This window comes from Felis catus, chromosome B1 (assembly GCF_018350175.1).
Source record: "Felis catus isolate Fca126 chromosome B1, F.catus_Fca126_mat1.0, whole genome shotgun sequence".
NCBI lineage: Eukaryota > Metazoa > Chordata > Mammalia > Carnivora > Felidae > Felis > Felis catus.
The window spans coordinates 138,853,778-138,880,436 of record NC_058371.1 but is presented as its reverse complement, the minus strand read 5'-3'; the positions used below and the strand labels follow the sequence as shown (position 1 = coordinate 138,880,436).

The 26,659-nt window shown below is 38.5% G+C and overlaps 1 protein-coding gene across 5 annotated transcripts in view; it reads right to left on the bottom strand.

The window, feature by feature from the left end:
• PRKG2 (protein kinase cGMP-dependent 2) overlaps window positions 1–26,659 on the bottom strand; it is a 105,069-nt gene that overhangs the window by 7,753 nt on the left and 70,657 nt on the right. For all 5 annotated transcript variants that reach the window (XM_023252999.2, XM_023252998.2, XM_023253000.2 and 2 more), the window contains 3 exons: window positions 11,473–11,636; window positions 7,036–7,158; window positions 5,942–6,004 (listed from right to left, as the gene is read on the bottom strand). In XM_023252999.2, the coding sequence (XP_023108767.1) occupies window positions 5,942–6,004; window positions 7,036–7,158; window positions 11,473–11,636 (350 nt within the window). The remainder of the gene's footprint in view (window positions 1–5,941; window positions 6,005–7,035; window positions 7,159–11,472; window positions 11,637–26,659) is intronic.

The window sequence follows — 26,659 nt, the reverse complement described above, 5'->3', positions numbered from 1 at the left end:
GTCAGACCTTTGTTCAACCCCCCCCCCAATGCTTCCCATTTTGCTCAGTGTGAAAGGCCAAGACTTCACTGTAACCCCAAAGGCCTTGCACACCACCCTTTCCACCACCACCCCATACCCCACTCACCACCTTCCTACTTTCCTTCCTCTCTTCTTCCTCGTTCTTCCAACAAGGCAGAGATGCTCCCACTTGCAGACCTTTGCACTCAAAGCTAGATGGTTCTCTCCCCAGATTTGCATGTGGTTTGTTCCCTCAACACTGTCAGGTCTTTTCTCAAAGATCATTTTCTTAGTGAGGTCTTCTTTGACCATCCAATGTAACATCTCACCTCCATACCCCCCCACCCCACTTCTTATCCTCCTTCCTGCTTTAGTTCTCTGCTATCTGATGTATCTGCCATATACTTTACTTAGTTATCCTGTTCATCCTATCTTCCCCGCTAGAAATGCTAGCTCCATGAGGACAAGAATTTTCATCTGTTTGCTTTCCTTCTGTGTCCCTGACACTAGGAGCAAGACTAGTCATCAAACCAGGCTCAATAAATGTTTGTTGAATAACTGAATGACTCTTCAAGAGAAGACACTTACGCATAACCTCTTCCTATCACGTCTTAGAATATCATTCCACCTTGGTGGTGCTCTTAGTGATTTGTATACAAAAAGCTCCAAGATAAAAAGGTTTTTACAATAATCTGTAATGAGGTTAAGCTGATAGCCAGATGAAGTTTCTTTTTATTTATTGCTTCCACATCATTAATCTAAAAGTAAAATTATCTGGGGGTGCCTGGGTGGCTCAGTCAGTTAAGTGTACAACTTTGGCTCAGGTCACGACCTCATGGTTCATGAGTTCGAGCCCTGCATCAGGCTCTGTGCTGTCAGCCTCCCTCTCCAGATCCTCTGCCTCCCTCTCACTCTTCCCCTCCCCTGCTTTTGCTCTCTCCCAATCTCTCTCTCTCAAAAGTAAATAAAAACATTTTTTAAAAATAGAAGAAAATAAATAAATAAATAAATAAATAAATAAATAAATAAATAAATGTAATGATCTGGTCTTTAGGACACATATCAAACTTGGTGGGTTGGAAATGCAACAGTAGAAGTAAGGAGGCCTTGCTTCTCTTGGATGTAAATAATGTATTCTGTCTCTCGGAATCTTATAAGGGACATGTAATAATACTCTTCTATACCCACTGATCTTTTTTTTTTTTAATTTTTTTTTTCAACGTTTATTTATTTTTGGGACAGAGAGAGACAGAGCATGAACGGGGGAGGGGCAGAGAGAGAGGGAGACACAGAATCCGAAACAGGCTCCAGGCTCTGAGCCATCAGCCCAGAGCCTGACGCGGGGCTCGAACTCACGGACCGCGAGATCGTGACCTGGCTGAAGTCGGACGCTTAACCGACTGCGCCACCCAGGCGCCCCATCCCACTGATCTTTTCTATTGAAAAGCTCGCCAGCACAATTTACGGAAAGTCAGTTTGGTCCCAGGCATCAAAAACAAACAAACAAACAAAGGTCCTGCTTTTAGGATATTTATATTTTGGTAGGAGTTTACAAGGAAATAAACAAAACAAATAAACAATACTAATACTTAATTTCAGATACTAGTAAGGACTAAGAAGATAAAAGTAAGGACTAAGAAGATAATGTGGTGGCGGGTGACTGAGCTAGGATGTTAGGACCGGCTGGAATGAAGAGAGGGGAGATCCATGGGAAAACTCGTGGCAAGGCCTTAAATGAAAGGAAGTGATGGAAATGAGCTGACGGGTGGTGAATGGAGAGGAAACTAGAACAAAAAATAAGGTATCTGAGAACTGGCCAGAGGCCAGGCCACATAAACCTTGTAGAACATAGTATGGAATCAGGATTTTATGCTTAATGGGAAGCCATTAGAAAGTTCTAAGCCAGGGGGCGCCTGGATGGCTCAGTCAGTGAAGCGTCCGACTCTTGATCTTGGCTCAGGTCATGATCTCACGGTTTGTGAGTTTCGGCCCTGCATCAGGCCCCATGCACCGACAGTACAGAGCCTGCCTGGGATTCTCTCTCTACCTCTCTCTCTGCTCCCGATCCCCACTTGCTTTCTCTCTCAGAATAAATTAAAAAAGCAAACTTAATAAAACGTGTCAAATCAAAGTAGGAAGAGGAAAAAAGTCACTCTCAGTGACATCACACTGTCAGTGAGAAACCTGCTTGGGATTCTCTTGCTCCTTTACTCTATGTCACTCCCCCACTCGTGCCTCTCTCTCTCTCTCTCTCTCTCTCTCAGAATAAATAACTTAAAAAAAGATTTAAAAAAGGAAGAAGAAAAAAAAGAAAGTTCTAAGGAAATGACGGAATCTAAGCACACTTCCAAAGGATAATTCTGGCTGTTGTGTGGAGCATGACCACAGGGGGCCGTGATGCGGCAGGGCCTTGGTAGAGATGTGAGGCTGAAGGCTGGGCGATTTTGGGAGGCTGTCCCACTTCTGTCTGTGAGCCATGCCAGAAGTTATGTTGTTCCATCTTTTTTTTTTTTTTTTAATGTTCATTTATTTATTTTTGAGTGAGAGAGAATGTGAACTGGGGAGGGGCAGAGACGGAGGGAGACAGAGAATCCCAAGCAGGCTTCACTGACAGCACAGAGCCTGACACGGGGCTAGAACTCACAAATGGTGAGATCATGACCTGAGCCAAAATCAAGAGTGGGATGTTTAACTGACCAAGCCACCCAGGCTCCCTATGCTCTTCCATCTTTTCTAATCTCTTCCCACCCCTGGAGTTGGTCTTCATTCAGTCTCTGGCTTCCCCATTCCAAGTCTAAGCTTAGCAAGACAAAAAGTACTATAAACAGGGAAGGCTCTAGTACATTCCATTTCAGATGCCATTCTTAACCAAAAGGGCCATTTTAGTGAAAGCTGTTGAGACACTAATCAAAGAGTGAAAGTCAGACAGCAGCCCCAACTGTATGGCTTCCTCTGTTCTTGCTACAAAACCACAGAAGTCCTCTCCCTGATCCACCCATCAGCGTCTTTGCATAGACTGAGGCTCCGTTTTTAGGGATTTCTAGGTGCACAGTTATGTGGATTCTTTTCTTTTGCCACCAGATATTGCCACAATTTCTTTTAACATATTTTACAGTGCTCTCTACCCAGAAGCTACTCCATAAATATTAATAAAAATCACTGCTGTTACTCTACCGAATCAAAGAGCCTATACATTTTTCGCTGAGTACTTGTTACAATTTGACTTATGGCAATATTTACTTAACATGAGTGGCCATTCACTTAACACTTGGCCTTTTGACACCAACCACATTTTAAGTAATGCCAGTGCCAGCATGCATTCATGTGGGAAAAATATTCACCAAAAAAAAACATTAGCAGCAATGGCACATAAATTGCTTCTTCATTTTTAGAAGCCCCGTAGAAGCTATTCTTTGAAAGTAATTTTAGTGGCTAGACCTATTAATGGTAACATTAAGATACCTGAAACAAATTATTCCCCTATCTAGCAGGAAAGATTTAATTGCACCCTACAAATATATTATCCCTCTTTTCAGATAGGTGTTGGGAGACGTGATCGGTGCCTAGTTTATAAGTTAGCTCAGAAATAGGGGAGGGAGGCGCTCTGATTATTTTTAGTTCAGGTGACAACTCAGAATGGACAACCAACAACAGGCCATGTTAAACTGTACTGTTTTTAAATACAAACTTAAAATGAATGGTTCTCTAAGAAAAAAGCATATGTTTTACTTTAGAGAAGAGTGGGAAAATCTGATGGCAAATTTCAGAAAGATATTCTTTTTAAGTCCAAGAATATACTGAGTAGGGAAGCTCTAAGCCTTGGAGACATGTGGAAGGTTTTAGAACCCTCCTACTTGAAGGCAGGGAGAGATCTCTTTTTCAGGTCCCCCCTGCCTCAGCTTTGTATCATAAGAAGCACTACAAAAATCAGATGAAATGATGTCTTTGAGCTCCTGGGGCTCACTGAACGATACTGTGTAAATTTGGTACATCTCATTACTGACCTCTATCTCATGTGCGGCACTCTGTACCCTAATGCGGCAAAGAACATCCTGCCTGTTAAGAAGAGTGGGTAAATTAATCCCCACAGGGAAGAAATTCAAAATTCTTCATTACCACGCTGACGTGAGAAAAGCCTTTAGTATCAATTTGTATGTGCATCCAATCACAATTTGACAGCCACATTTAAACGAGCCTCAGGTAAATAAGAAATAAAAGATACAACCAGAGCCTGTTAACCCAACCATCCCAGAGCAAAACTGAAGACGCTTCTTTAATGAGAGAAAGGAGGACAATAATATTAGAAGAATGACTTTAACTGACAGGACACTTGTTTGCCTAATATGAATAGCGGGCTTATGTGTCATTTTATAATGAGAACAGAAATTGTGATAAGAGCATGGAGAAAGAAAGATAAATTGGAATCTAAGACAAATAAGGAGCTTGACACTGAGGGCAATCCAAAGGATCACAAAGGACAATAAAATACCAAAAGCATTTTGATGTCTCTAAATGCGCAGAGGAGTCTGTATCATCCTCCCTCCCTCCTAACACACCCTTAAGGCAAGGCCCAATATGAATTTACAATGTTGAATACATGGCTTTATTTCAAGTAAGTTCATGAATAGATGGAGCAGGGCTGGCAGCAGGGGATTTTTTTTTTTTTTTGAAGCTGCACCACTACTGTTAAAGCAAAATGAATAGTGTTTCTATTCAGAAGCTTCTCTCCCTTTATTTCCATGCCTCTGCTTCTTCAGTACAAAAAAAAAAAAAAAAAAAAAAAATCCAGATAGGAATGAAATACTGAGAGGTGTTTTCATTTCTGAACAGAAAACACTTTAGCGGGTTCACATGTTTTCAATGATGAAATTCTCAAATTTAGTTTTTCTTTTATCAATAGTACTATCAACAGGCGATATTTTATATCTGTATACCATGAGGAAAATTAAAACATCTTGAGGACTGCAGGATTTAGCTAGGCATCAATTTAAAAAAAAAAAATCTGGGGGCACATGGGTGGCTCAGTCAGTTGAGCGTTTGACTCTTGATTTCAGTTCAGGTTATGATCCCAGGGTCATGGAATTGAGCCCCAAATGGGGCTCCACGCTAAGCACAGAGACTGCTTAAGATTCTCAATCTCTCTCTCTCTCTCTCTCTCTCTCTCTCTCTCTTTCTCTTTCTCTCTCTCTTTCTCTCTCTCTCTGTCTCCCTCTGCCCTCTCCCCTGCTTGCGTTCTCTCTCTAAAAAAAAAAAAAAAATCTGAAAGGCTTTAACTCCTCATATGCAACCACATCAAAGAGGATAACTCATGCAAGTCACCAATGCTTCTAAAGACCAGCTTTAGAAATCCACAGAGCCAAAGAGATGCATATTAGATTATTGTATAAGGCTAAAACACTGTTTGAGGTTTTGTGGAAATCAATGTACTTTACCCCAAAAGTGAAATACAACACTAGGCTTCAAAATTTGGAGAGCTAGTCAGAGGAAAATTATATTTAAAATAAATACATATTATTACTAAAACTAAAAAAGAACACTATTTAACAGTTGATTTCTCTCTAATATTGACAACAGAGACTATATTGTACTTTACGCATAAATCAAAGGTCAAAATTAAAAATTAATTCGTCTATAGAATCCAAGTTGATATTAAAAAAAAATAAGAATAGCAGTGTATAAAAAGCTAAGTCACTATAACTTAAAGACGTGATTTTGTCACTTGTTTTAGAGCTTCATCCATTCTTGATGTGAATTTCCAACAGCAAAGAAATGAGACTGATTATTGTAACTGCACCTAGTAAAACACAAATTAAAAAGAAAACCACCAAAAAGGAAAAACTGAGCATCCATAAAGGGACCCTTGTGACCTACTGAGAGAAGCTTCATTTTTTTTCTATAAATTTCTTTTTTTTTTTTTTCTGGCAGAGAATTAGCTATGTACCTGTGTCTCTTAATGTCATTGATTCCATTCTTCAGATTTCCAAGTCTCTCCGTTGGATTTTGCCTAAAAAAAAAAAAAAATGTTTTTTGAAAAGGCAATTTATAGTAATTATGCCTCAGTGAATTTTAAATTAAAATTTAACATTATATAAATATATATATATTTATAAATATATATAAATATATATATAAATATATAAATATATATATTTAACAAATATATATATATAAATATATATATTTAACAAATATATATATATATTTGTTCATTCATTATTCAACAATATCCACAGACCAGGCAGCTGAGTAAAGGGAGATGAAAACCACACGCCCCTTTCTGGCATGTGTGTATGTATATAGAAGTACATACCCCAGTGCTTTAAATGAGCTATGAATAAATGCTTAAAAGAACAGGAGGATGCTATCTTACCAACTTTGCTAAGAAACCAGAGAAAGCTTTCGAGAATCATTTACATCTGAGCTGGAATCTTAGAAACATGCAGAAATTTGTCGGCAGCCCACGGTTAGGTTTCACATCCTAAATTTACTCAATGGTAATGATTTAAAAAAAAAAGTTCAAATATGAAAAAAAAAGAAAACAGTGACAAAATAAAGTTAAAACACAAAGTCTAGAAGTCTTCTGTTCTCCAATAAATTATTTTTAAGGGTAAACAGAAATTTAGAATAATTTAAAATAAGGCTAGAGAAGTACTGTTTTTTAAAATGAAGGCTGAGAGGGCTTTTAGGAACATTTCATCATCACCACTGATTTTCTCTCAAAATAACAAGGTGGTAAGTTGATAATCCTTTATGAAACTTAGGTTCATTTTGCCCTCTAACAGATAAAGGCGATTCTCAAAGATGAGCTGAAAAATGTGGATCTCTTTTAAACTGGAAGTAGGTACTATGATTCTGAAACATGAAGTAAACTCAAATTCCCAGTACAAAACAGAAAATGACTTTCTTTAAATATGATTTAGCTACATAGAAAAGTACAAAAAGTAAACCTATACCTAATTTTAAAATGCATGGAAACAGAAATGAGAACACTTCACACATTCCCCAGGAACTAGGGCTTTTAATTTTCATTCTCACCTGCAAAGCCTGCGAATCAAATCCTCAGGCCTTCTTGTTATCTTTCTGGGAAAATCCATTTTTTCAATTCCTTTGAGAATCAAATTGTAGGTCATCATTTGGTCAATCCCGGAAAAGGGAGGGCTGAAGAAAAGCCAAAACATGACACTAGGACCAACTTCTCAGATCCATTTACACCTGAGTTTCTTTTCTTTTCCTCCCTTCCACCCTCCCCCATTCTTTCTCCTTTGACATTGAATAAAAAGTTTATGTATATATGCAGGAAAATAGTTTCATTAGTTTCACATCACTTAACAAATTACACACATACACAAGAGATAATTTGTCAGGTGGTGATGATAACCACTAAAAAGAAAACTAAAGGAGGAGACAGAGTGACAGAGAGAGGTGTGATTTTCTTAGGCCCAGTGGATAGGAAAAGCCTCTTTCATAAGTTGACAACTGAGCGGCAGTATCAGTGGAGAGAGGGAGGAATGAGCCACACTTGTTATCTGCAGGCAAAAGACTGCAGGATAACAGGTACAAAGGCCGTGAGTTAGGCAGGACCTGGGATGTTCTGGGAACAGTGAGGGTAGGGTTGCTGGCAGAATGAGTAAGCAAGGAGGTGGGGAGTAGAAGAGATGGGGGCCGTATCATGTGAAGCTAGTGGATGATGGTAAGGGCCTAGGGATACGTTCTGAGTCAGATGATGGAGTTTACAGCAGTCAGAGTAAGCTTTAAAAAAAAAAAGTGTCAAAAATGACCCGTGACAGCGCTGGTGGTAGGGGAAGTAAGGCCCAGTAGCCTGAACTAAGGATTGTAGAAGTGAAGGTGGTGAGATGTGGTTGGATTCTGGATCTATTTAGATGGTAAAGCCAACAGGAATTGCTAATGGGGTGAGTGTGGTGTGTGGGAGAAAAAAAAGGATTCAAGAATGATGCTAGTGTTTCGACCTATGGAATGGAGCTAGCGTTCACCAAGAGGAGAAAAGCTGGAGTGGGGGCCAGAGGTGGGGGTGCAGGGGTACAGAGCAGGTTATGAAATATCCAAATAGAGTTATGTTGTAGATGTCCAAATAGGCTAAGCAGGCAGCTGAATTTAGGAGTCTGGCACTCAGGAAACAGGTCAGAGCTGGAGGTATGATTCTGGGGCATCATCAGATGATATTTCCGGCTTGATGATACCAACTGAGGAGTGAGTAGACAGAAAAGGGATCAAGGACTGAAGCGGCCTGATGCTGAGAGGGCTGGAGGATGAGAAGGGTCCAGCAATGAAGACTGAGGTAGAGCCACCAGCGTGAGAAAAGAAATGAGAGAAAGGGAGGTCCCAGAAGCCACGTGAAGAGAATATTTCAAGGAAAGTGTTCCTGAGGTGAGTAAGAAAGCATTGAGAATTGGCCATTGAATTTGGATAACAGAAAAGCAAAGATGACTTTCATGAACTACCCTGCCAATATCTTGGCCATGCTTGAGAACTTTTGCTGCTGAGAGTTCCCACTCTTAGTAATAAACCTGAAGTTAGGTTGCTGCACCAAGTGTGCAACAGAAGTCTGTGTTTTGCTTATAAAGAAAATGAGGGATGAAACAAAAGGTATCGCTGTGTTTTCAATACTTACGTATTTACAGCTATGTTGTGTCTGTTGTGTTTTGGTTTGTTTCAGTTCTTTTCTCATTTTCATTTACCTTCTGACTCTAGGGTCCGGGTCACTTAAAATGAACATTTCTCTTGCCCTACCCTGAAAACTTTACAAAAATAATTTCTCAACTTCTTTTTGACAGCTCAAAGCCACTTTAGCAAATCCACATTATTGAGGTTCCCCTCTTCCTTATTCGCTCCCTTGATTTCCCTACTCCTTGCAGCCGTTTATTCCAGCTGATAAAGACTGAGATGTATATTCTCTAGTTACCTACAAGAACCACGTGTGTCTCTTAGAAATGCAGCTGGCAAATTTCCGAGGGATGAGGAACAAATTCTTGAGACAGAACTCCTTGTGTCCCAAGACTTTAAGAAACTTTCTCTCTGAATGACAGTCTGGACAATTTTCTCTTCTTTTCTTCAAAATCTTAAGCAATGAATATTGGAAAATGAATACAGATAATATAATCTTCTGTATCTGTGCGCTTAATGTATGTGGACACTGAGGTGACTATAGCCCACAGGTAATCTAACATTGGAATCTTTAGTGTGAAAGTTCAAGATTTTATGAAACTTGTTTTTTAATGTTTGTTTATTTTTGAGAGAGAAAGAGAGAAAGAGAAAGCGGAGGAGGGGCAGAGAGAGAAGGAGACACAGAACCCGAAGCAGGGTCCAGGCTCTGAGCGGTCAGTACAGAGCCCGATTCAGGGCTCAAATCCACAATACCTGTGGTATATTCACAGGTGCCCCTATGAAACTCTTCTTAAAAAAATTTTTTTGGGGGCGCCTGGGTGGCTTGGTCGGTTAAGCGTCCGACTTCAGCTCAGGTCATGATCTCACGGTCCGTGAGTTCGAGCCCCTCGTCAGGCTCTGCGCTGACCACTCAGAGCCTGGAGCCTGTTTCAGATTCTGTGTCTCCCTATCTCTCTGCCCCTCCCGTGTTCATGCTCTGTCTCTCTCTGTCTCAAAAATAAATAAATGTTAAAAAAAATTAAAAAAAAATTTTTTGGGGGGGATACGCCTGGGTGGCTCAGTCGGTTGAGCGTCTGACTTCAGCTCAGGTAATGATCTTGCGGTCCGTGAGTTCGAGTCCCGCGTAGGGCTCTGTGCTGACAGTTCAGAGCCTGGAGCCTGTTTCAGATTCTGTGTCTCCCTCTCTCTCTGACTCTCCCCCATTCATGCTCTGTCTCTCCCTGTCTCAAAAATAAATAAACATAACGTTTATTTATTTTTGAGAGAGAGTGTGAGCCGAGAAGGGGCAGACAGAGAGGGAGACACAGAATCTAAAACAGGCTCCAGGCTCTGAGCTGTCAGCACAGAGCCCGACATGGGGCTTGAACCCACAACCCATGAGATCATGACCTGAGCCGAAGTCTGGCACTCAACTGACTGAGCCACCCAGACGTCCCATATGAAACTCGTTAAGTATGTGTAGAGACGTGAATCCCCGTCAACAGACTCATTCCAGTATTTCCTATGTCACTCCATATGCAAATCCTCCCTGAATATAAGACTGACAACATTTGTTTATAAAAGTTTATAGGGATGATCGAAACAGTTTGAAACAGAGGCAGAAAACTGAACTGAATCCTGTGTGTATGTCCATGCATTACATTAAAAACACATATGGAGGCACCTGGGTGCTCAGTCCATTAAATGTCCAACTTCGGCTCAGGTCAGGATCTCACCATTCAGTTCATGAGTTCCAGCCCTGAATCAGACTGGCTGCTGTCAGCACAGAGCCCACTTCAGATCCTCTGTCCCCTCCCCTTCTCTCTCTGCCCCTCCCCCTACCCCATGCACATGCTCTCTCTCTCTCTCAAAAACAAATAGACATTAAAAAAATAGAAACACATATGTATAAGGCATGGGCATGTAATGGAAAGTGTGTCACATTTAGGGTTAGAAGATCTGGGATCAAATCCCTGATATTAAGCAGGCAGCCATCAGTCCTGGCTTTCTAATCCATAAAATTTAAATCATAAGATAATCATAACAAAAATTTAAATTATAAAATAATAAAAATTCTTTCTTTAACTTCCACATAGATTTATGAAAGCAAAACTAGATAACACACATGTAAGTGCTTTGTAAACTTGCAAAGTGTTTCACAACGTGAAGTAATATTACATAAAGCCTATATATGTGTGTGTGCACGTGTGGGTACAAATGCATGCGCACGTATGTGTACGTGTGCATGTGTGTTGAATATTTGGGATCTTGGATTCATTAACATAGCCCTTTAATCCCTCCAGGAACGATAATTCAATTTTCACTGCTAAACTTCCTGCTGTGTCTGGTGTCTGTTCATTAGCACCTCTAGAAAGCAGATGACAAGGAGATTAAAATTTAAATCCAGTAATTTTCCTTTCTCTTAGCTTTTCTCGTTAATGATTTATTGGGAAGATGGAAAAGCATGGCTAAAGGCAGTTTCATTCTTTAACAGATTTAATTGAAATATGATTACTATTTTCTCAACTGCAAAAAATATATACAAGAGGAAATAATAACAGCCCGCAACTGAAATTCCTTTTCTTATTCTTAAAACAGGATTACCAAAACCTTCACACCCTTAGTATGTTATCCATGAAAAGAGGCCTTGCCATTTTAGGTAGAACATAGAAATTCTGTATTCCTTTTCTCGTACCTTCCTGAATGTGTTCTCCACGTTACAAACCAGCAAGCATGCTACATGTAAAACATACATACGGGGAGAGTCATCACATCGAATCAAAAACATTTATAAAATGTTAAACTCTTAAATTATATATTTTTATCATTAGTAAACTATTTGGGCACTTCTGTGAACTTGAATGTACTTACTTGCCAGTGAGGAGCTCATACACTAGAATTCCCAGGGACCAAAAATCCACACTGAAGTCATGTCCTTTGTTGAGAATGACTTCAGGAGCTACATACTCTGGAGTTCCACAGAACGTCCACGTTTTCTGTCCAGATCCTATTTTCTTAGCAAATCCAAAGTCAACCTGGGAAAGAATGTCGAAGACATTTTCAGAGACCATAAAACTCATGTTCTTTAAGTCTCCCTCTGACTTTTCCTATCTTCTGTCTATACCTCCATCCTCCCCTTCACACACACACACACACACACACACACACACACACACCACTGACACTCTCATGTATTCTTTTGTAGGTCCAGGTATGAATCTAGTTACACTGGAGAAAGTTCCATGCACACACCCTCTATGCCCAAGACCCCTAGAGGATAAGAGGAATGGCTAGCAAGAGTAGACGATTACAACAAATGTGAAGCTCAGAGCAAGCAGACAAATAATTTTCCAATCAGTGGTGGTATATTCATCAGGAAGAGAAAAGAAAGGGGAAGAGATCGGTCCTGGTGCACTTCAAGCTCCATCATAAAAAGAAAAATACTAACAGAATTCAGAGTTTGGGAAAGGGAACATTATTGAAAAAAAGAAAGGGGGTCTTAAAATTCTGATCAATCTTTAAAAACCATTATGAACAATGTCCACACCCTTTACATTTTGGCATTCCAAAGAAAAAGCTGGGATAATCTCATCTCAACTTTGGCCAGACTGTGTACACTTTCAGTCCTTCTCAGGGAGGTCAGTGGTGAATAGCACCTGCGCGAAATTATTTGTTCTGGAAAGACACAGTCAGCGCCCACTATCGGCCAGGCTCTGTGCTAGGCTTACAGATACAGAGCTGACTAGGAGAAACTCAGAGTACTGGGAATACTTATACATATGTGATTAATATTATTTTATGTGCTACATGACACAGTAGACAATTGTACAGAGGGACAGAAACACAGACTTCTGGAACATAAGGGAGAAGACCACTAGGGAAGATGTCATTAGGAGATAATATCTGAGCCTGGCCCTGACTAAGCATCAGGAACTCTCCTAGGGTAATGAATTAGTGCTACCCTCATCCATCCTTTCAGAATAGGGCCCTCCACTTCTCTGAGACTCTATTCAACGAACTAACTCTGTGCACAGAATAGAGACAGGAAAGAAGGCCGGAGCAACAGAAGGCTCTCTCACTGAATGGAGGCAGTGTATATGACTGACATCCTGCCCTGCAAAACAAACAGTTGGTTTCTGTCCACAGGGGCTATTTAGCATGTACTTTTCATCTCTAATACATACAGATATTATTTTAATAAAACCACCCTCCACCTCTCTGAAGTAAACAGAGACACAAATTATACCTGGGCCTCAACACGCACATGTTAATAGTTTCATTATACATGGACTATCCCAATAACATGGCAATAATATCGGCCAAAAGAAAATAAGGCTAATATATCAAAAGAGGCCCTCACCTAAAAGAGTATGTCAGTGAACTAGAAAATCCAGCCCTCGTTTATTTATTTGACTATTAATACTTAAAGTCTTTGTTTTACCCTAAATCTCTTAGGAATTTAGCTTTTTACTAATGCTTTTTAGTACTTATCATACAACAGCAAGGATTTCCTTATTAGAAAAAGGGAATTTAAACAGCCTAATTTGAAGCTGGCTTTTACTGTTTTATCTATACAAAATGACTCATAAAGATGATATCTAAGGGATGACTGAGTATATTATGAAATTAAAATCTGTAACCAGCTGAGATTAGCTTATCTACTTATTCCTCAGAGAAAGAACTGATATGAAAATCCTAGCTAATTTTATAAAGACTGAAATTTAAGAGACAAGAAAGCAATGCTTATAATTGCATTTGTGTGCATGCACATATGGAAATATTACATTTTGTTGTTTCGTAATAGCCTTTCAACTCATTTTTTTTGTTTCATTGTATTTAAGTTTTCCATTTCAAAATGACTGGAAGGTCATTAGATGTTTAGTAGAGTTTTCCAGCCCTGAAAGTGGGGAATTTTAATTCGAACAGCTGGGTTTGCTTTTGTAATATTTGAATATTGGCCCACAGAGATGGCAATAATTGTATTAAGATTTTAAGATTTATGAAAACTTACCACTTCTCTCCTTTGATCCCATCAACTTTATTTTAATCCATTTGGTCAGAGGAAATCCACACTCAGACCCATCCAAAGTCACGTGCCTAATAAAGAAGGCCCCAGATCTTCTGACGTCAAGTTCTGTGTATTCTCTATAGACATTCATACCACCTCTGTCTCGTACCACTCTGGGTTCCACCATGAAGCCTCAGTCTTCTTTTAACACTATCTCTTCTGGGCAACAGAAATGTAAGCTTCTTCCTTCATTCAGTCAATGAGTATCTACTGAATACCAATATGTACCAAACACCAGGATACAAAGCCCCATTTCTCCCAGAGATTACATTCAAGAGAAAGAAGAGAATACGCATAAAAATAGAAGATCACATATAATAATGCCAGATAGTGGCATATCCTGTGAAGAAACATCTGGCAGAGTTAGGTATGGAGATCAATAGGAATTTTACTTTAAATAGGATGACTACAAAAAGGCTCTTTGAAGATGTAGCATTTGAGCAGATTTCAGCAGGAATCTGTGTGAAATAAGAAAAAGAGCTCTATAAAAATCTAAGCAAGACTAATTCTGACAGAGAAAGAGGAGGGTAAAGGCCCCAGCATTTGGGAACATGCATAGTAAGTTCAAGGATCAGCAAGACGGCCAGTGTGGCTGGGTCCCTGCATGAGGGAAAGAGAGACAGTGGATGAGGGCAGATTATGTGTTGGTCTGGCAAGCCCCAGAAAGAGCTTCAGATTTGTGTTTTGTCTAAGAGACTGCTGGAGGATAAAGAAGGGTGATGCATGTCCTAATGTCTTAAAACGATCATTCTAGAAGGCAAGAAAACAGACCCCCACTGTTCAGAAAAGAAATTCTAACAAAACTGGGCTTTCAAGAAGAATATCCAGAGAAGCTACACACAGGCTTTCCCTTGTCTCTATTAAATTTCTATTATTAAAAACAGCTTACATTATGCTAGGAATTCAAAAGCATTAAGTCTCCAAAGATTTTAATGAACTAGAAGGTTTTAAGATGCTTCTAAACCTGTAGCGGTGATTGCATCATTCAGAAGTAGAAAATTAGCATTGTGGCTTGCTGGACCTGTGTCCAGTAAGTATTAGCTTCTTTCCCAGAAGTTTCTCTCCGGGTCAGTAAATTTGTCAGATATTGGTTCTCTTGGTCACATAAAAAGTGGATACAAAATGACCAGTCTAATTAAGCCAAATGATTCATGGGGACATAACATTCCAAAAAAATATTTATGTGGAATTTTCAGGTCACTTACTTTGCCCAAGTCTAGACAAGGGTAAAATGGAATCTGTTTATCCTGTCTGCAATAACCAAAGATGATTTCACGTCCTTGCGATACTAACGTCCATCCACTAAAACAGGCAACCGTGGATGGCTTCCACTGTATGGAACAGGGAGTGAGGGAGGCTAGGGTATGGAATGGATGAGTCTTTCACGGCAACAGCCCATTTTTATGGGGGTGTTGTGACTCACCTGAAATACTTAGAGCATTTACTAGTAAGTGGGCAAGGTCAAGAGGAGCTCTGCGTGCACGAGCACAAACTGAAAAAAAATCTTTTGAGGCTCATCTTATATGCCACCACCTCTTTGAAGCTTTTCTTGCATTTACGGAACTAATTCTCTTCTCCTATGAAGTTCTTTAACATTGTTTATACTCCACAGTTACATCCCTCATGCAGCATCATCTAGTTGTGTGTGAGTACATCTAGCTCCTTGAAGAGAAGCATTATGTCCTATTCATTTTGTAGCCCCTACAGCATTTATAACACAGCATATGTTCAACACCTGTTTGGTGAAGAAAGCTGCATGGAGAGATAACTGTTAACACTGGTTTCAGTAAGATATGTAAATGTGTATGTACGATCTTTGCAACAGCTTTGTGAGCTGGGGACTATCACCCCAATGTTGAAGATGAAAAAATTAAAGTACTGGAAGGTCATGGATACTTGAGGTGAGACGTGAACCAGGTTTCAAAGGGAGCCTTCCCATTTTACATAAATTGATGAGGAAGCAGACAACTTTTAAGGGCAAGGAAGCAGCATATTTTAAGCACATTGGTGGGAAAAGCTGAGCTGTTACTTAATAAATCCAGCTGATAATGGTCTGGGAAAAGGAATATAGCTGAACCTGATGATTCTTTTTATTTTTCAAGTTAGGAAAAAATACATATAAAATAATGTGACATGCGTGCAGGTTATAAAGCGTGGGCATAAAAGCACCCTTGTACCCACCACCAGGTTAACAAAGTAGAACCAGTGCAGAAGCCCTGTGTGCTCCTCGCTTGGTGTCCTCCTGCGTGTTACCAAGAGGCCACCACTATCCTGACTTTTGTGTTGGTCAGGTACTCGTATTCATTTCTAATTATACCGCATAGAATCCTTAAGGAAAATAAATTCTCGTTTTTAGAAATTTTAGAAAAACCCTATATTTAGTTTGCACAAAATGCGATTTTCACTTAAAATTATACTTGTGAATTCGATTGGTATTGGCGTGCGTTTATTTTCACTGCTGTATCATACACCACTGAATTGACATGCAACGGTTTTTTGGTCTGTTACGCTGCTGACAGGCATTTGTCTTAAACCTTATTGTGGGCTATCATAGAAGTGCATCTATTAGCATCATCTTCCATGTTACCTAGCAGATGTAGATGAAAAATGGGAGAAGTACAAGGCCAAAGACGCGGTGTCTTCAATTTTACGACATATGGTCAAATTACTTTCATGAGGGATCCTACTGTATTAGCACTCCCTTCACCAGCAGCATGTGTAGCATTCCTGTTGCTCAGCACCCTTGCCATCCTTTAGCGGTATCGACTTTTATTTTTGCCATTTTTAAGCATCGAATCACTGTGGTTTCAATTCGCATTCCCCCCACATTAGTAATTAGTCTGAACTACAGCATTATAATTAGTTCTGATAATCTGAGAGAGTTTCCTCCCACCCTGTTCTTATTTGTCTTCAGAAATGTCTTGCCTATTCTCGGCCCTTGGTTATTCTAGATAAACTTTAGCATCAGTTTTCCAAACTTCAAGGAAAGGTTCTCTGGAAGTCCACTGGAAGTGTATCTAATCTGTAGATCATTCCGGAGGCTATTCATATCTTTGTGATGTTGAGTCTTGTTATTTTTAAACCTAGTACCTCTTTCTGAGTTACAGTAATTAATGCTCTAGCTACCGTAACAAACATATCTAAGAAAGTATAAGAGCTTAAAGCTTGACATTAATTTATTTCTCTTTTCATAATGAGTTTTCTTGAGCAGTAGGGGGACCTCCAAGCACTGGGACAGGGACACGGGCTCTTTCCATGTTATGGCTCTGCCAACTTCAAATCTTGGCATTTGTTGGCCGCAAGGCAGAAAGACTGCATCAAGATCGTGTGCAGGGATCACTATCAGCCTAAGTCTGGTAATGGTACACAGCATGTCAGCTCACACTTCATTAGCCAGAACTGTGCCCCAGGGCCACACCTGGCCACAAGGAAGGATGGGGTGCCTTGTCTAGCTCTGTGCCCAGAAGAAAGAGAATGAGCCTATTAATTTACATATTTTAACGTCTTTCTATGAATTCATCTAAGTTCCTCAACAAAGCTCTTACACGTTTTTGTTAGACTTAGTCCTAGACTTATATTTTTATTTCTATCATGTAGAATATATATGTTCACATGTTTTTTAAAAATGGTATTTGTATTTTTATTTATCAACTGTGGTTTTGATAATTAAAAACACACTTACTTCTCATATTACTAATCATGTATCAGCGATCATACTAAACTCTTCACTTAATTTTAATAATTTATTGTTACACTCTGGATTTCTATATAATCCTATCACATAGGAAAATAGGTTTTGTTGGTTATGTCTCAATCTTTCCATTTTATTTATATCTTCCTGCATTGGGTTAGAACCTCCAGTAAAACACAGAAGCGCTTATTTCACTGACTTTTTTTTTTTAATTTTTTTTTTTAATGTTTATTTATTTTGGGGACAGAGAGAGACAGCACATGAACGGGGGAGGGGCAGAGAGAGAGGGAGACACAGAATCGGAAGCAGGCTCCAGGCTCCGAGCCATCAGCCCAGAGCCCGACGCGGGGCTCGAACTCACGGACCGCGAGATAGTGACCTGAGCTGAAGTCGGATGCTTAACCGACTGAGCCACCCAGGCGCCCCTCGCTGACTTTTAAAAGCATACTTCTACTGTTTCATCATTATGCGTGGTGTTTGCTCCAAATTTTTGTTACCTATCTTCCATTGGGTTAATACAATTTATTTCTATTCCTAGTGGCTAAGATTTTATCATAGATGAATGTAGAAACATATCAAAAAATTCTCTGCATCTACGGAGGTGTTTATATCGTTGTTTTTCTTTGTTAATATATTAAAATGGTGATTTGGTTTAACAGAAGTTTTTTTTTTTTTAATTTTTTAATGTTTACTTGTTTTTGAGGGGGGGGAGGGGCAGAGAGAGAGGGAGACACAGAATCCAAAGCACCAGGATCCAAGCTGGCAGCACAGAGCCTGAAGCGGGGCTCGCGCTCAGAAACCGAGAGATGGTGACCTGAGCCAGAGTCCAATGCTTAACCGACTGAGCCACCCAGGCGCCCCTTCAATAGATTTTTTTAATGTTAAAACTATGCTTGAGTTCCTGAGATATATCCAGTTTTGTTATGATGTCTTGTTATAATTTGTATCCAGTTTGCTAATATTTTACTTTTGAGTTTTATACTAAATTTACGAGCTGGATGGCTAGATGGGACATTCATTTGCCTTCCCAAGGAGCTTCCTTTAGAGAATCAAGTTCATACTAGCCTCACAGAACAAGATGGAAATTATCTCTTACTCCTTTCTGAAAGAATTCACATATGATTAGAATTATAAGTCCTTGAAGTGAATCTTCTGGATGTGGTGTGCTATAGACTGAATATCTAGGTCTCTACAAAATTCCTATGTAGAAGCTCTAAACCCCAATATAATGACATTTGGAGGTGGGGCCTTTGGGAGGTAAGTAGGCCACAAATTAGGCCAGTTATCATGAATGGGATTAGCGCCCTTATGAAAAGAGACACAAGAAAGATTCTCTCTCTCTCTGCCACGTGAGGACACAGTGAGAAGACAGCCATCTGCAAACCAGAAAGAACTCTCACCAGAACCCAACTCTTCATATATATACAGCATTTACATAAATAAATACCTATTTCATATGTAGTAGTAAAGTTGCCCAAATACTTTCTAAACCACATAAATCTCTGCTTTAACTGAAATTATGTCCATTCATAATGGTATTTGTCTGTATCTCTTCTGTTTTCTTTTGATCAATACTTCCAGTTGGTTAATTTTATTAGTCTTCTCAAAACATCAACCTTGGCTCTGTATCCCTTTTATTTCATATTTTATTAAGTCATATGCTTATTTTTTCCCTTCTTTTCTTTGGCTTTATTTTGTTTTTCCCGTTTCCATCTTCTTAAGTTGAATGCCGAACTCATTAATTTTTTAGCCTTTCTTGTTTCCTAGTTGGAACATTTAAGACTATAAATATCACTCTATCATTTTAGTTACAACCCACATGCGTTGATATGTAGTATCTATTGTGCAACTCTGTTTTATAATATTCATTAAAGTGTCTTCTTCACTGATTTTGAAATATCCCTAAAATTCCAGCGAGATGATTTATGATTTTTGTTGTCGGTTTCTTCCTGTTTTTTGTTTGCTTTTAATTTCTACCTTAAATACATTGACATCAGTGAACAAAACTTTTATGCTCCTATTTTGGAATCTTTCATTCATTCCTATATGCTTAGCAATGTGCTAAGTCTGGCAGTAAGCACCAGAGCACAAGTTTCTATCCTCATGGGGCTACTAGCATAGAGGGGAAGACAGGTCATAAAGAAGCAGGCAACAGTATCAATATGTAATATGCTCTACATTGTATTTTCCTATATAATACTCACTATAAGATTAAGTTGCTCTATTACCACATGAGAAGCATTACTCACATGAGTTAATAGCATGACCATATACAACATTTATTGATGAGTGATGAGTTAATAGCACGACCATAGAGAATGTTTATTGATTTTCTGGATGACTACCAAGTTTTCTCTTGAGCAAACCCAAGAAGGCTAACTACTACACTAATTCTGCTTGGACTGAGAACAGGTGGGCTTTTCTTTAAGTACTGTCCTGCATCTTAACATTGTCCTTGATTCATTCACGATAACCAGAAGTAAGACCCTTAACCATTATTGCCTTCATCAGCTTTCTTTGGCCTTGAAAGTAGAGAAAGATACAGGAAATTACTGGATGGACGGGTCAGAGATGGTGATGTGAGATTCTTCATGTTCTTTTAGTAATATCTGCTAATCCTTAATCTCCTTTCAGTGTATTTACTGAGAGACAGCTTGGCCCAGGTAGGATTCATTTGGGAACAAATCTGGCTGGCAATCTCAGGCAGAAGCCAATCTCTTCCTCTTGGGGAAGAAGAGTAGAATGAAGTCTTCATGCCTCACATCCTACAAATTCATCCTCTGTAATTATCACAGAAAGGCACATCCCTACATCCTCTACAGAGACACTTCCAAAATCCAGACCTTACGTAGGTCCTTATTTTCCAGGCTTTAATTGGTTGTGCTTTGCTGGAAAAAATAAAAGGCCATTCCTTTCTTGCTGTCCTTAGATACCTAATTCCTCACAGATATTGCCAAGAAATGATGTAGGAAGACGAGAAACACCATTTAATCAAAATTTGTAGAATGAGGTCAAGGTCAGCCTTACAAGGAGTATTTGATGTCCAAGGCTAGACTGCCTAGTGTCCATTACCCAGATGTGCATTCTTGCTGTGCTGTCACCAGGCACACCCCCCTCCCCCCCCCCCCCCCCGCCACACACACACCTCTATTGCAGTCCCCTCAGGAACCCTCAGTGGGACAGCTCAGCTGGGCTGCCAGCCGACAACCTAATTCCTATTTTTCTTATTTGCTGAAACTTGCTAATGGCCTAGTGTATGCTCAAATTTCATTAATTCGTATTCTTCAACTCTTGGGAACAATATTCTATAAGGCCAGTAGATCAAGTTTATTAATTGTGCTGTGCACCTCTTCTAAAGCTTGAATGACTTTTGGTCTGAATGTTCCATCAATTTCTGAGAGGTATATTAAAATTTCCTACAGTTGTTCAATTCTCCTTATTATGTCTTTCAAATTCTGCTTATTTTTGAAGCATTTTGGTGGGCAAATAAAAGATCGGGACTTTCATATTATCTTTCATATCATCAAAGGGTAAAGATTTTATCTCTAGGATCACTTCTTTCCTAACAATGAAATCTGCATTTACATTTGTTGACTATTTTCCAGACATCATTTTTTTTATCCTTTTAACTTCCAGCCTTCTGTATCCTCACGCTTCACGTCTGTCCCTTATAAACCTGATGGAACTGATTTGTATTTTTAAACCTATTTGATGATCTTTATTTTTTTTTATCTGGAAAGCAGGCTACACATATTAGATTTCTTTCTACTCTCAGTTTTTGTACTTTCTCTTGGATTGGTTCCTGGGTTTCCTGGTTCTCTCTTGCTGTCTTCTTTTAAAATGACTGACATTGTCTCCTACTTTAATTCCAATTATACCTACACTCAGTTTTCATGCTGCTGTTGTTCAGTTATTTGGCATTTTCTCGTTTTCAAGAGTATATAGCAGAATGAGAATGATTACTTTACACCATAATTTTAAAAGACTTAACATGTTTGCCATCTTTCTAAGGTGACATCTCAGACCCTTCATCAGGGATCACTTTTCATCTCCCTTAAAGCACATCCTTTGTATGAAGGTGGTAAACACCCTTCATCTTTGACTAAAAATGCCCTTATTTCACCCTTTTGAAAGCCTTGGATTTACAATTCAAGTTTATCAGTTATTTTCTGTCAGAATTTTAAAAATTCCCACTGTGTTATAGATTCTCTTGTCGCAATTGCGTTGTCAACTGAAAGCCTAATTTTTACTACTTTATATGTAAACTGTCTTTTCTCTTTGATAGCTTTTAATGCTCTTTTTGTTTTTGCTGTCCTCTGCCACAATAAATCTCACAGTAAATCAGGGCTGGCCCAGTGTGACCAACAGAATATAGTGGAAGTGCTGAGATGTGACTCTGAGAGTAGGTCTTAAAAGGCATCGGAGCTTTTCCTTGGATGACTCATTCTGAGGCAAGCCAGCTGCCATGCTGTGAAGACATTCGACCATTACTGAGGCCCATAATGCCCTCAACTGACAGCCAACATCAATTTCCCAGCCATATGAGTAAGTCACCTTGGATTTGGATGCCCTGGTCAAGTCCTACACAAGCTTCCAAGTGACTGAATCCCCAGCCAACATTTGACTGAAAATTCATGAGAGAGCTTGGGTCACAACCACCCAGCTGAACCACTCCCCAAATTCTGACCCACACAAACTGTGAGAGAGCATAAACAAGTCCTGTTGGTTTAAGCCATTACATTTTGGAGTGACTTCTTACACAAAGATAGAGCTACAGCATATATAATTTGTCCCAGATGGGATTTGTTGGGGCTCCTTTACCTGATGATTAGTGTTTTTCATAATTTCTGAAAAGTTCTCAGCTGTTGTTTCTTTAAATACTGCTTTTCCCTCACTTTCTATATTACATTTATCTTGGACTCCAGTTCAAAATTTTAAGAACTTCTCATTGTATTTTCTTATTTTTCATCTTTTTTGTCTCTCTATGCAACATTCTGTGAAAATTATTTAAATTTATCTTTCAGTGAACTGTTTTTCTCTTTGTTAATCATCTGACATTTAACCTATTACATTTTCCAAATTAACATATAATTTACAAACGATATTATGCATAGATTTTTGGCATATAGTTCATTTAATTTTTATGTAGCTTGTATATGTAACCACAACTACCATATAGTCAAGATATAGACACCCAATAGGTCAGAAGGATGCCCCTTTCCAGTCAAATGCCTCTCCCAGAAGCACTCATTATATTGATTTCTACCATCTATTCTAGAATATCAATAAATGTAATCATACAGAAGATACTCTTTTGTATCTGACTTCCTCTGGTCAACATGGTTTTTAAAATTCATTGTTACATTGTTACATCTTACATTGTTGCTTATTGTAATTCATTCTTTTATGTCACTGAAGAGCATTCCTTTCCTTAATGTTCTATCCCTTTACCTTTATACATTTAATTGGTTATGGACATTTTGGCTGTTTCTGACTTGGGGACTTTTAGAAATAAAGCTGTTATGAATATTCTTGCCCAAGATTTTTGAAGACATGATTTCAGTTTTTCTAGATAAATACCAACGAGTGAAGTTTCCACCCATAAGTCAAATTTTTTTGTCATAGATAAGGTGTATGCTTGACTCTATAAAACTGACAAATTATTCTTCAGTCTTTCTCCACTAGAGATTTAGGAGAAAGTCCTCACCAACACTTGGTATTGTCAGTCTTTTAAATTATTGTCATTTTAGTGGATATGAAATGGTTCTTCTTTGTGGTTTGATTTGCATTTCCTTGATGACAACTGATATGGCTCATTAATCATTCCAGTGTCTTCCTTTGTGGAGTAATTTTTCAAGATCTTTGACCTTTTTTCTTCTTTTTTTTTTACTTAGGTTGTCTCAGGGTGCCTGGGTGGCTCAGTTGGTTACACATCCAACTCTTGATTTCAGCTCAGGTCATGGATCTTAGTTTGTGAGTTTGTGCCGCACCTCAGGCTCTGTGCTGATGATGCAGAGCCTTCTTGGAAAACTCTCTCTCCCTCTCTCTTCCTCTCTCTCTCTCTCTCTCTCTCTCTCTCAAAAATAAATAAATAAATATTTTTTAAAAATTGGGTTGTGTTTTTATTATTGAGGTGTAGGAGTTATTTATATATTTTCCAATACAATCAAGTCCTTTGTCATTTAAATAGGTATTGCAAATACTTTCTCTCAGTCTATGGCATGCCTACTCATTTTTTAGTGTCTTTTAATTATCAGAAGTTTTTAATTTTGATAAAGTCCAATTATTATGGACTGCATATTTGTGTTTCCCCAGAATTTGCATGTTGAAACCCTAATCCCCAATATGATGATGGTATTTAGAGGTAGGGCCTTTAGGAGGTAATCAAGTCATGAGGGTAAAGCCTTCATGATGCAATTAGGACCCTTATAAGAAAAGAGCCTCCCAACCCCATGCCCTGTTTGTGTGTGTCTACCTCTCACTCTCTCTCTTTCTCTCTCTCTCTCTCTCTCTCTCTCTCTCATTGAAGGAATGAGAAGTCACCTTTCAGTCTAGAAGTGGTTTCTGACCAGTCAGATACCAGATCTGCCAGCACTTTGATCTTGTTACTTCCCAACCTTTAACTATGAGAAATAAATGCCTGTTATTTAAGTCATCCAGTCTATGAATTTTTATTATAGCAGCATAGAATTTTTAAGATTACTATTATTTGTATTCTAAGAAATCTCTGCCTACCTCATGTTGTGCAGATATTATTGTGTGTTTACTTTTGGATGCTTTATAGGTCTATTTTGATAGACCTTTATAGGTCTATTTTGATGATCCATGAATTCATTTTTCTATATTGTGTGAAGTGGGAGTCAGGTTCATTTTTTTTTTCCACATATGCATATCCAGTTGTTTCAGCATTGTCTGTTGGGAATCTCTTTTTGCTAAAAATCAGCTGACTTTATATGTCTATTTCTGGACTCTATTCTGTTAGATTAAGCTACTTGTCTATCCTGTATTATGACACTCTCTTGATTACTGTAGCTTTATAGTATCAGATATAAATTCTTCAATTTTGTTCTTTTTTCAAAGTGATTATTAATTTTTCTAAACTCTGTGTTTCTATGTAAATTTTCAAGTAAATGCCTCAGTTTCTTAAAAGGCACCTACTCCAATTTATATCACAATGGCCTTGGATTTGTAATTTGGAAAGAATGGACATCTTGCCAAATAGAGTTATCCAATCTATGAACATTTATACCTTACCATTTAGTTATATTTTTTTTCTCAGCAATAGTTTGTGGTTTTCAGTGTGGAGGTCTTACAGTTTTACACGTTAAGTGTATTCAAATTTACTTTATAACTTTTGATGTTATTGTAAATGGTATTTTATTTCATTTATAAATTTTTGAAGTTAGTATATTAAATACAGTTTTTATTTATATAATTGGTTTAATTGACTTACTTGACTTATTTTATTTATATATTGACTTTGAACTGGTAATCACGCTTAATATTTCTAGTCCTTTTTGGTAGATTCTTTAGGCTTTTCTACATAACCAATCATGTTGTTTGAAAATAAAGACAGGTAACTTCTTCCTTTCTCATCGTTGGCCTTTCATTCCTTTTTCTTGGTTTATGACATTTGCTAAGACCTCTGTTATAATGTTGAAAAAAAAATGTAGGAGACATATTCCTAACTTGTTCACAGTCTAATGTAAAACTGTTCACTATTTCACTGTTAGGTATGATGTTAACTAAAGATTTATACCTCATGCGTTATACAGTGAAGTGTGTCCTGAAATGAGTAGCTGTAAACAGCTGTAGCAATGTGGATTTTTTTCACCCAGCATGGTTCCCTTTTTTTAAGCTCTGAATATTTACTTTTTGTTGCTGTCATTCACACATTTTTACATGTATATTATAATTAATCTCAACAAGAAGATTAGTCCAATGCATGCAACTCCACGATTAATGAAACTTCCTTGGATATATAATTTTAATTATATATTCTTAAGTCCTTAATAGAATTTTTATCGATTAGGTTTTTTTTTCTAAACCTGTTAGATTTTTTCTCTGTTCCTTACTCACTTGCAATTCTCGGTCTTATGTTTTAAAAGGCATTTGATGTATCAATTTTACATTCTGCGTCTGATTACTCCAATATATGAGGCACTTATATGCCTGCCAAGGAATGCTCATGGTACTTTCTTCCATCATATATACTTTTTGTTTTGTCTTTTTTTAAATGTGAGCTCATATTCTCTAGGATTTTATCTCTGGGAGTTCTTTGTATTCTGAGTTAAGAGTACATTCATCCAAAGAGAATGTCCACTGATTCTTGAAAAGCTGACCATGCTACCAACATGAATCCATTTTCAAATTCTTGCATAGGTTTTTCTATCTTTGAAGACCGAGCACCCAACCTCCATGAAGACGAGCCTATAGCCAAGAATTCTTAAAGGGGACTCTTCTGTTCTTCTACCAAATGCTCAATAATGAGAAAAGCATGTTTTCTTGCATGCACTCTGCCTTTATAAATTAAATCCTTTTTTCCTTGTTTTCTAATTTTCTAAGAGTGTAATCTGTGTGATCTCTGGCTCTTATAAATGTTCTGTGATTCAACTTCCCACACTTCCTAGGTCCAAAACCTGGTCTCCTGTTCTCAGAAGGTGCAGCTACTAAAATCCAACCTCTAGGTCATCTAGACTGCTGGGTGCCCACAAGACAGCAGCTTCCTTGTTTGAGTTCTCTGCTATACTCCTGCTCAAGCCTGGTTCCACCTCAGGGGAATCCTAGTGCTGTCTGATAAAGTCAGCCATGCACGTAATACTGTTTTTCATGTTTTATCCACATTTTTAGACACTTGGTAGTGAGAGGATTTCAGTACATCGAGTTTGATACATAGCCAGAAATGGAAATATTGAAAATTTATGTCTTAATCTCTAAAGGCTTTAGCTTTAGCTGTCATTCTTCATGTAACTAGTTGGCAAATGAGCTAGCTAGATGGATAACAATGGCAAACAGGAGAAATATTTACTGACCTCCATGTCTGTGAATAATGAATATGCTATCATATTTTATTTTATTTTTTAATTTTTTAACGTTTATTTATTTTTGAGACAGAGAGAGACAGAGCATGAACGGGGGAGGGTCAGAGAGAGGGAGACACAGAATCCGAAACAGGCTCCAGGCTCTGAGCTGTCAGCCCAGAGCCCGACGCGGGGCTCGAACTCACGGACCGCGAGATCATGACCTGAGCCGAAGTCGGCCGCTTAACCGACTGAGCCACCCAGGCGCCCATATGCTGT